This window comes from Aegilops tauschii, chromosome 5, assembly GCF_002575655.3.
Source record: "Aegilops tauschii subsp. strangulata cultivar AL8/78 chromosome 5, Aet v6.0, whole genome shotgun sequence".
Lineage (NCBI taxonomy): Eukaryota > Viridiplantae > Streptophyta > Magnoliopsida > Poales > Poaceae > Aegilops > Aegilops tauschii.
The window spans coordinates 581,557,221-581,569,166 of record NC_053039.3 but is presented as its reverse complement, the minus strand read 5'-3'; the positions used below and the strand labels follow the sequence as shown (position 1 = coordinate 581,569,166).

At 45.8% G+C, this 11,946-nt stretch overlaps 1 protein-coding gene across 1 annotated transcript; it reads right to left on the bottom strand.

The window, feature by feature from the left end:
* Window positions 1-438: 438 nt before the first annotated feature.
* LOC141022214 (uncharacterized) lies at window positions 439-3,248 on the bottom strand. Its single transcript, XM_073498530.1, has one exon. It carries the CDS (start codon window positions 3,113-3,115, stop codon window positions 1,457-1,459), a length of 1,659 nt encoding a protein of 552 aa, XP_073354631.1. The 5' UTR covers window positions 3,116-3,248; the 3' UTR covers window positions 439-1,456.
* Window positions 3,249-11,946: the final 8,698 nt, after the last annotated feature.

The following is an 11,946-nucleotide window of genomic DNA, read 5'->3' as shown; positions in this document are numbered from 1 at the left end:
GTGCCAAGAACCGGGAAAAATGGGCCCAGACGAACCGGGACCAATGCCCACGAGGCCCCTGCCGGCCCCCTGGGCTCTCGAACCGGGACAAATGCCTCCATTGGTCCCAGTTCGTGGCAGAACCGGGACTAATGGGCTGGCCAGGCCCGAACGAAAGCCCCTTTTTCTACTAGTGATACCTGTTACTAATCAGGAACATGCACCTGTTAAAACTCCCAAAGAAAACTGTCGAAATTCGGAGCAAAACGATGCAAAAAACATGCACCTGTTAGGATAAACATGTACAACTGAATATGTGAGATAAACATTTTTTTTGCCTAGTCTTTTGGGATAAGCTCTATCTCTCCAAACCTCCCTGTAATCTCTCTAAACGTTGTAATCACACATATATAATCAACACGAAGACATGCGGCTCATCTATGCTTTTGTGTGTGTAGAGGGGGGGGGGGGGGGGAGGGGGCTCATCTATGTTACATTGATGACTAGAAACACTTATAATCCCATTCACTCGTTCGAAATCCAAGGCTATGCGGGAGTCCGCCGGAAATAGCCCTGAAAATAGATTTCACGTTAAAAAAATGATTTTTCATGAAATCGAAAAAAGGTGAATGTCCACGTGTCATCCTATGGTTAGAAGAAAACTTAACTTAGGTCGAATTGAAAAACAGCCGACAGTCCCAAAGAAGAAAGGAAATGCATAGACAAGAAAAGGAAAATATGGGGGACCATGTTCAGAGCGGGCCAAATATAAGATTTAGACAGCAAGTAGGGTATATATGTCATGGTCATGTTGTTGTCTCCTATTCCTCCTTAACAAGGTGCAGAACTCACGGCTGGTTGGCAATCGATGCACACTTCAACTTGCTGACAAAGAAGTCAGGCAAGAGTGAGCTTTGATTTTTTTTTAAATGGTTGCATGCATCCATTTGATGCAGAGGCCACAGGCTAACCTCCTTTTCAAAAAAGAAGAAGAGAAAAACATGAGCTGCTTAATTAATTAATTTCCGCCATTGTATGGCTGGCTCTATCTTTACCGTTCCATATGAATATTTATACAAAACAAAAAAGATGGTGTTTGAGGATAGTTGTGAGTAGGAGATGAAACATATCATTTCCGAGATTTGCTTCTTGGACGAACGACACCAAGAAGGTTTGGATGGAATTTGGAGAGGACACCAATGTCGACCTCATGTAAATTAAATAGGAGTAGATGCACGTATATAAACTGTAAGTAACATACATACATACATAATATTTTGAGTTTGGGATGAATGAAATGGAAAAAAGTTGAATGTCATCGTATGATTGGAAAGAAAGGGGATTCCCAAAGAAGAAAGAAAATATAGAATTAAAAAGGAAAACATGCATGCATGCAGAATTAAGGACGTTCGTTCGGATCGATCACAGCAGCAGGCCGGCCGGCCGAATATAATTAAGATGGATGCATGTTGACAGCCTATTCCGCCCGATCGAGCTTGCCTATCAACTCGCCCCCGTCCAGTATGCTGCCAAACATGGCGGCCTCAAACAGATAGTTCACCTGCCAGGCATGGTGGCTTGCATGGGCGACGAGCCAAACCATTTCGTCGATGAGGCCCTTGGAGAAGAGCTGGACCATTTGCAGGCGCGAGGATTCAATGAGGTGTTTCTCACGCTGCTCGTCCACCTCGCCCTTCCGGACGTACTCCAGCGGACCGGTGACAATGGACGACCAAAGGGCGGCCAGCAGGTGGTCTTGGTCTCCTTTTACTTTGAGGAAGCGCCGGACGTGGTCGCAGGTTTCTTCCCCATTGCAGGCATACTCAGCGTCAAGGGGCCTGCTGAAGCCGGTGGTATGAAAGTCGGTGTCGAAGACCTCGTCGAAGTCGGCCTCTCGCTGGGGCCGCGCCGGGGACTTGCGGGCCTTGGGCCATCCTAGGAGGGCACGGCGGAGGAACATGTGCCGGTCGTTGTGCAGGTGCCAAGTGTACAAGGTGATGCACATCCGGGCCACAGGCTCGTGCCACCTCTGAGTGTACATCCGAGCTCCCGTGGCAGCGTAGGCGTCGTAGATGGCCCGCAGCGCCGTCTCGCTCACCACGCCTGTGGCGGCGATGTCGGCCACGTTGAGGAACGAGTTCATGACCTCGGAGTTTACCAGGTCACTGCCCACATCGATGACATCGGTGCCGGGCGAGCTGAAGACGAGGTCGCTCGTGACGGCGCCGACATCGAAGCCCCGGGCTATGGCCTCAGCCCCCATGCCGAGGATGCTGCTCTCGCACAGGGACATGACCTGGGCGGCGTGGCGGTCCATCTGCCCCGACCGGTCCTTGAGGAGCGTCCTGTGCGCCGCCTCCAATGCGATCTTGGCTCGGATGTAGGACGCGCCGATGGCGACGGCCTCGCGTCGCTGCTGGCCACCAGGGGTTCGTAGCGAGCGGGCGTCGGCGAGCCCGTCGCGCAGGAGGTGGCTGAAGGAGGGGAACACCTTGTGGTACCCGTGCTCGTAATAAAATGCCATGTCCACCACGTAGTTGGAGAAGAGGGTGCGCACGTCGGAGGCGCCAATCAGCAGGTTCGCCATGCCGCTACCAGATAGGGCGTTGGTTGTTGTCATCGCCTCAGGCCAGTCGGCGGGGCCCAGCAAGGCGAGAACCTGCGGCGTGGCTTGGACCAGCCCGGCGCCCTTAGTGGGCAACACGTTGCCGATTGCGTGCTGCGTGCTTTTCCACAGCGCCAGCTCCGGCGACAGTCGCAGTTGCACCACCCTGGGCCGTGCCGCGTCGCCTCCGCCATCACTGCTAATGCTAGCAAACATCTCCGCCAGCATGTCTTCCGCCTCGCGAGACAGCCTTCTCAGATCCGCCATGGCCCCCGCCCCCTTGCCGACCAAGGCCCTCGCCGCCGAGTAGCCCGTGTACAAGGGGAAGCCTCCATCTTGCCGCTTCGCCAGCCGGGCGCCCCAAAAATACGAAGGGATTGCAACTAGCCCGTTGCCGTTGCCGCCAGGGACAGTGTCCTTCTCCCTCACCACCTCAATGTCGAGTCCGTGGAGAGAGCAGCCACCCCAGGTTGGGGTTGGGGTGGGTGGTGCCTCCGCGTCGCCGCGACGAGTCCAAGCGAGACTCAACATTTTTATTTAGTACTGTATTAAGAAATGCAGGTAATGGACTTCTCGTGGTGTTTGCCAGCCTTGTGTAGTTGTGTATTCCCCAGCAGCTTATATAGCCATATCAACACAAGGCTGGCTTCCTCTCAGCAGTGGTTTTTGTACAAGCTTCAGCTTGTGGCACTAGCAAGCTAGAGAGACGCACGTTTTGATTGTTTTCTTCTTATTGTATCACTTTCTCGCCATATGACTAGAAAGTAACACGATTCCGCTCCAGGATTGCAGGCACGAGGAGGAGTTGCTTGTGTCCACCTCGCCCTTGTGGGCGTGCCGGCGAGTGACGAGGGACGGCCAGACGGTGCCGAGCATGTCGAGGACGACGGCCAGACATTCTTGCGGGTTTCCTTGTCGATCATGGTACTACTCAGGGTCCATGGTCCTGATGATGGGCAAAATGAGGGTCCTCTCCGTTCACACAAGCTCTATTAGTAGAATGCCCGTATTTTCTATATTTGTATTGTTTTATATAACTATCACTACTACTCAGGGTCCATGGTCCTGATGATGGGAAAAATGAGGGTCCTCTCCGTTCACACTAGCTCTATTAGTAGAATGCCCGTATTTTCTATATTTGTATTGTTTTATATAACTATCAATGAATTTTTGACTCCTTCCAATAACATCGCGTCGACACTCTTGTCGACGGATTCTTTCTGAACGTCGACATAATACATCTTCGTCTTTCTCTTACTCTGAAAAAACCAAAATGTATATAAAATACCTCATTTCTACCATCATGTGTAACAAATATATAAAGAAGTACAATTGTTTATATGAATCTCTTTCAGTTGCGCAGGATGCGATGAGTTTTTCAGTTTAGCCATCATAAAGCTTTGTCAATCCACATTTTCAAAGCATCATCCAAAGCCATCAGTATTTATCTCTAATATACAACAGTGAATATAAAACACATTTTTAATTAAAAAATAAGATCAGCCCATATTTACAATATATATTCATTGATCCGCTGCTCGCTTCAAGCAGGTGACCGTTTCAGTCAGAGTGAGTGGCGTCGTGCATATTAATAGAGTGAGTCGCATCCCAGTTTTAATAAACTAGAGGCTCACTTGTAAATCACTTGTTGGTAACTATTCTCCGGAAATGACTTGCTAGGGTATGTCATATTCTTCAGTATATAAAAACGTAATTGACATGCGATGGCCGTATGTAGCAAAAACTACGATGGCCGTGCGATGAGGCAAAATGTGACGCCGATTGTAGCAAAAATGCGAGCAATGTACACTAGTAGAAAACAAAGCTTTATCCCCGGTTCGCAAGGGCCATTAGTGCCGGTTATGCAACCGGCACTAAAGAGTGGAGACTAAAGCCCCCCCCCTTTAGTACCGGTTCGGCACGAACCGCCACAAAGGCCCACCACGTGGCGTGAGCTCGCGCTGTGGTATGGGGGTGTGTTACCAACCGGTACTAAAGGTTTTTTCTGAAAAAAAATTCGGAAAATTTTGGAAAAAAAATTTGATTTTTTTTCCGATTTTAAAATTTCTGAATTATTTGATGATATAGTCTCTAATCACACCTCTTAACTACTCAAGTGTGGATCACTCATTCCAAATCGTCTAACTTCCCGGCCGGTCACGCATCCTCTCACTCCCCCAGCCTGAGCACGCTTAACTTCGGAGTTCTATTTCCTCTACTTTCCAAGTTTGCACTTGTTGTTTTCCTGACAAATGTAAGCTGACAATCCTATTAACCCTCAGCAGTTTAGCTTGAGCATTAGGTCACACGTTTCACCGTTTGAGTTTGAAACTATTATTCTTAAAAACAGTAATTATTTAGTAACACTAATATTCTTTGAATAAGTTTGACCACAGTTTGACCATAGTTTGACCAGATTTAAACAAAAAAACTGAAATTTGAGCATATCTTTTATTCCTTCTGGAATTTGAGGATTCTAAAAAAATTGCAAACAGGCTGTAGGCGGTCAAAATCGTATGCGGATTTTCGTGCTGAATTTTTTGATATATTATACGTTTTTTTTGACATCGTATGCAAAAGTTATAGCCGTTTTACATTTTCCCTACACTTTTTGCAAAACATGTCCAAATTGAAGTTTTCAAATTTTCCTAACTAGTAGATGTAGTAATATAACTACCTCTCGAAGGATTTTATTTTTTGAAGATTTTATCATTTTCTTATGATTTTTTCAAAACTGAAATGGCGATATGGGATAAACATCACCTGTTAGGATAAACATGTACAACTGAATATGTGAGATAAACATGTACCTGTTAGGATAAACATGTACAACTGAATATGTGAGATAAACATTTTTATTGCCTAGTCTTTTGGGATAAGCTCTATCTCTCCAAACCTCTCACACATATATAATCGACACGAAGACATGTGGTTCATCTATGTTTTTGTGTGTGTACGGGGGGGTTGGTTACGTTGATGACTAGAAACACATTCACTCGTTCGAAATCCAACGCTATGCGGGAGAGCCCTGAAAATAGATTTCACGTTAAAAATGATTTTTCATCAAATCGGGAAAAGTTGAATGTCCATGTGTCATCCTATGATTAGAAGAAAACTTAACTTAGGTCGAATTGAAAACAGCCGACGGTCCCAAAGAAGTCAAGCAAGAGTGAGCGTTGATTTTTTTTTAAATGGTTGCATGCATCACTTAGATGCAGAGGCTGATGGCTATCCTTCTTTTCAGAAAAGAATAAGAGAAAAACGCGAGTTGCTTAATTAATTAATTTGTGCTATTATATGGCTGGCTCTATTTTTACCGTTCCATATGGATATATATACAAAAAAAGGGTGTTTGAGGATAGTTGTCACTAGTAGAAAAAGGGCTATATGTCCCGGTTCGTAAGGCCCATTTGTCCCGGTTGTTGAACCGGGACTAAAGGGTCGTTTCTAAAGCCCTAGGCCTTTAGTCCCGGTCCTTACACGAACCGGGACAGATGGGCCTCCACGTGACCGGTGCGGCGAGTCCAGGCAGGAGGGCCTTTGGTCCCGGTTGGTGGCACCAACCGGGACCAATAGGCATCCACGCGTCAGCAGCTGGCAGGAGCTGAGCTTTTTGTTTTTTTAAGGGGGTGGGTTTAGGGGGTTTTGGGGGTTAATTTAGGTGTTTCATATATTGTGTTAGTTAGCTAATTAATAGAGAGAAGTGTCCTCTCTTATCTCCGTGCTTGGTCGACGCTACGTACTATACGTATAAAGAGGACTCGACACGCTAGCTAGTAAGTAAAAATGAAGGAAACAGAAGATCGTCATGAACATATGCATACAGAGAGAAGTGATATCGACCTCTCCTTCTCCGAGAGATTGGTCGAACAACAAGTTTTCGTATATCTATCCGACGCTACTGGCTACATATATACAATGTAAGGTCTCTTACAATATAATCCCCTAATTATATATGAACTCAGGGTCCACCACTACTAGGAAAAGGGCTATAGATGCAATGGCCACTAATGGCGCACCAGACATGTGGTGCGCCATTGCTATATAGCAATGGCGCACCATGTGCTGGTGCGCCATTAGTGTGAAAGACACTAATGGCGCACCAGACAAACGGTGCGCCATTAGTAACAAAATTTTTTTTTTGCCAGACATACTAATGGCGCACCAGGACATAGTGCGCCATTACTAGTTGTAACTAGTAATGGCGCACCAGCAACATAGTGCGCCACTAATTTTTTTTTTCTTTTTTGCAAAACTACTAATGGCGCACCTGGTGCAGTGCGCCATTACTAGTTTAAGCTAGTAATGGCGCACTGCTCCCCGTGCGCCATTAGTGTATATTTAATGGACACTTGATCTCGAGCCCCCTCCATCTCGATCGCTATTCCACCTCGCCAGATCCGGTCCCCCTCGCCGCCGAGCACCCCCTGCACCCTCTACCCCGCTCCACCGGGCGCCGCCGCCGACCCCCCGCACCCTCCCCTGCTCCACCGCCGCCGACGACCCACCGCACCCTAGCTCCCCTGCTCCACCGCCGCCGACGACCCACCGCACCCTCCCCGGCCCGTTCCACCGCCGCCGACGACCCCCCGCACCCTCCCCCACTCCACCGCCGCCGACGACCCACCGCACCCTAGCTCCCCTGCTCCACAGCCGCCGACGACCCAGCGCACCCTCCCCGGCCCGCTCCACCGCCGCCGACGCCCCCCGCACCCTCCCCGGCCCGCTCCACCGCCGCCGACGCCCCCCCGCACCCTCCCGGCCCGCTCCACCGCCGCCGACGACCCCCCGGCCCGCACCCTCCCCGGCCCGCACCACCGCCGCCGACGACCCCCCGCACCCTCCCCGGCCAGCTCCACCGCCGCCGACGACCCCCCGCACCCTCCCCGGCCCGCTCCACCGCCGCCGACGACCCCCCGCACCCTCCCCGGCCCGCTCCACCGTCACAAATTATTACTGTTTTTGTAAAAAATTGTTACTGTTTCATATTCATATTCATTTTCTAAAAAAATTATTAGATGCAACAAATAATAATAATAAAAATTACTTATGGCACACCTATGGCTGGTGCGCCATTGCTACATAAAAAATTTTTACTAATGGCGCACCCGTCGTGGGTGCGCCATTGCTATGTAAAAAAACATTCTAATGGCGCACCGCTTCGGGGTGCGCCATTAGTAAGTTTCCCCCCTTAGCTAATTCCTCCCCTCTCCCTCGCCAGTCCACCCGCGCGCTCACCTGACCCACGACGCCGCCGCCCCGACCCCCGCCGGACTCCACTCCCATCGCCCCGACCCCCGCAGATAAGTAGTAGGAGTAACTATGTTTGTAAATCAAAATTGCTTCACTCCTCGTGATAATCTGCAGATTCAAGTTGTGGAAAAAAAATGTTCTGTCTTTTTACAGTGTGGAGTATACAGTTATTACAGTGTCAATGTTGATGATTTACAGTGTGGAGTAGTCATATTTTTCTTTGAAATCTAAGTGCAATTTCTCTGTCTTGTTGCTAACTGAATTTACAGTACTAAGTGGTCTCTAAATTCTGCAGTATTTATGTTCATGACTTTACTGAACTATGTTGTCTTTTCTTACAGTGCCTTCATTTAAATAGTTATATTTTAGCTTCATGGTTCTGTGTAATTTGTGCCTTGATTTTCTGTCATCTCTGAATTTTGCTGTTCTTGTGCTTGCTACTCCTTAATTCACACATGTACAGGAGGTACAAGAGGTTAAATTGAATCTAACCCTCCAATGTTATATGTTTTGAACTCCTTCCTGAAATCCCTTCTATTATTTTTATCCCAAACAAGTACCTAGGTTTATAAAGATCTAGTGAGCATTGCCAGTGTTGGGGAGGGAGTGATCTGAATTGGTTTATGTGACTCATCCTCATTAACTTTTCTCTCTAACCTTTTTTACAGTACAAATAAATTGTTCCTTCTTCTGTATTTGACCACTGTTTATTGTGGTTTTGATTTTGTTACAGTGTTCTCAAGTATAACAACATAGTGGGATCATTTGTCAACATAGTGGGATCATTTTGCAGATTCCAGCAAACAACATAGTGGGATCATTTGTCAAGGCCAGCATCGGAGTGCTAATTTACAGGTATAAATAGATAAAAGATTCAGAGTGTAGCTCTTTGTGCTCCCTGCATCCTTTTTCTGAGCTGTTTGTGCTCCCTGCATCTTTCAGCTCTCATTTTCAGTGGAGTTGTTGAATTATATGCTCTTATTGGACATGTTTTACGTGTTGATCCATCAATTGCTAGTTTGCTGGGTTTTGTCTGCGACCATCGTGTCGTGATGATTTTGCAGGTACCCCGAGAGGCCCTTGAGTTTGCCGGAATGTCGATTAACTTCCGTTCCGGCAAATTCGGGTACTCCATATGTCCTATTTTCAGCAAAGGTCATGCTAAAATTTTCCGTGAATTTTAGCATGACTTTGCTAAAAATAGGACATATGGGGCACTTCCGACTAATGCATGGGCCGGGGTATCTTAGTACTTAATTAAGTAGGATCAACTGCCTCTTGTGTTATTCATATAGAAGTGTGATATCTACTCATAGTTATTACTAATGTCAGTTGCTCGTCATCGATAAATCCTAATCTGGTAGGATGACCTACTAAAAAAGCCCATACCACATATTCTATTTGGATGGGCGTGTTTTCACCACACTGTGGATTATCTTATTGGACCCAACAGAGATGATGTAGTTTTGAATTATGAACATAGGAAATGTCGTCATCGGACGACGAAAGTCTCTCGGGGGAGTGCGACTGGTGCCACGACGGTCGAGGTCTGTGCGACAGGCCTCACCTGGACGATGATCGGCGCTTCAGCATTAAGCTCGAGGAGACCTTCGAAGTTGAAATGGTACGCAACGACGACAAGTGTTTTTTCATAATTAAGCATGACTTCAACTATTCCAACGTGTAATTTCATCTTTTACAATTCGAGTATAGTTTATCCCATGCCATGCAAGACGCTATGTCTTGGAGAGGATGGATTTTGAAGATCATGAAAATTTTGAAACGAAGAAAATTCACCTAAGGACACATCATGATGTGGATTTTGAAGTAAATCTGTATAATGCTGAGAGCGTAACCCATTTTGGTTGCAAAAATTGGGAAGCATTTTGCAAGATGTATGGTTTTGATGAGGGTATGCTTGTCACCATGGATCTTGGTGATCCTGGCATCGACCAAGACAATATCGACATTTGGGTCCTTGTTGATACGCCTCCAGTTCTACCGCTATGTGAGTTTCTCAAACATAGTTAATTATTAACTAATCTATATTGTTTATTTCAAAATAGTTGACAACTTATTTCCATTGACAACTTATTTTGATTGTTCAAAAAATGTGCGGAAAATGGTAGACAAAACCCACTACACCGATGGCTCCGAGTTAACTTATCAGGAGAAAAATCATCTGGTCGGATTTTGTACTGATCTTGAGAATTACAATATCTACAATCAAACTCCTCAACATTATGGTCAATACGTGCCACTAGTGCACGTGTTGAACTACGGTAACTACCATGGAGATACCCTGGTAAGATTTTTTACTATTACGACATCCGTGCATCTTTTGCATACTTCTAAAACTAGTACATCATTGCTAACTATGAAGTTATTACTATGTTTTTCAACAGAGAATCCCAGAGGATTGTGTGCCTCATTTGATGTATCAGAATGGCAGCCTTCAAGTTTTGAACTTATATCCAGGTCATCCTACAAATCTCAACTGTCCATACCGGATTTCTAGAAGAAGTGGAGACATGCTAATCAGAGAATGGAAAAAATGTATGGACAGTCGTAAGGAGGTTCTTGGAAGCAAAAGGAAGCGCCGCGCAAGAATTGGAGACAGGATGATCTCCATTCTCCATAATGGAGAGTCAGGGTCTATATTGTTTTATGCTATTTTACCTTAAATAGGGTATTTTAGGTCCTGCCTAATACTGATGATCATGTGCTAAGAACAATTAAGTAGGGTTGCTTCGATGACTATCAGGATGATGGTCGTATGACTTGTTATTAATAACGAGTAGAAGTTGTATGATGATGATTAGTAGGACTTGTTAGGATTAGTATTAATTTCGACAAACTCGCTACTCGCGGTCTCGAGACTTGTAATGTTCTATCTTTGTTCGGTCTTTTGATTTCGGAGACTAATATGATGAATTGTATTCGGAGACTAAACTTCTATTGTATTCGATGAATCTGCTGTTGCTGTGTGGTGCTGTTTATATTCTGTCCAATAATATATTTTGTAATCTGTGCAAATATCAGAAAAGAAAAAAAATCCCTAATATACATACTAATGGCGCATCACCCAGACGTGCGCCATTAGTATGCCAAAGGATACTAATGGCGCATCACCCACCAGTGCGCCATTAGTATGGCAAAGCACATGCCCACGGGGAGGCATACTAATGGCGCACCGGGGCCTATACTAATGGCGCACTGCCTGGTGCGCCATTAGAGTACCAGATACTAATGGCGCACCGCTGGTAGTGCACATGGTATTCTCCATCTTTATCGATCGTGTGGTCAAAAAAGAATGCCGCCAATTCCTCTTAAATTGCTCGCATGCGATCTGGTGCTAGGAGTTCATCCCGCATCCGAAACATCTAATTTGAAGAAGGGTGTCAATACATATATATGAATGAATGAAACTCAACACAAATGATGGTAATAAAATAAAATTGTGAATATTATTGCTTACGCACTTCATATTGTTTTTTAGAGTAGCCCCGCTCACAGGTCGTGTGGCGGATGGACTCACAAACGTAGTATCCATAGTAATTATTCCCGGCTTCCTGCCACAACCACTTTACAAGAAATAGAGGTCAATCAAACTGATAAGCAAGCATGCTAAATTGTATTGATGAAACTAGCGCTTGAATCACTAGGAGATGCATGGAACATGCTAGTAGTACTTACTTTCGGGTGTTTAAATTGCAGCTTCTTCGGCAGTCCCGGAGCTTTTGAGGTGAAGTTTTTCCAAATCCTGCCAGACAAAGAAAACAATTACTTGATATCAAGAAAGGAACAAAGTTGCCGATATGGTGCGATAATGATCGATTGAACTTACTTCTCAAGCATTTCAGTCATGTCCGCATACTCCTGGGGATCTTTTCGTCTCGAGTCTAAGACGGTTACTAGTCCCTACTCAAGCTTAATCTCTAGGAGAATATAGTGGAACCTGCGCACACATGCATAACTCATCAATTACATTACTATAACCTCGACTAATAAGGGAAACCGAATGTGCACAAGATAGTAACACTCACTTGAAATTGTAATGAAAGAGTATTATAGCTTTGTTTTGATTTAATACCAACGATCGTAGCAAG

What these genes read in the sequence shown, in the direction of transcription:
- LOC141022214 (XM_073498530.1), bottom strand. Translation starts at nt 3,115, where the DNA reads ATGTTGAGTCTCGCTTGGACTCGTCGCGGCGACGCGGAGGCACCACCC.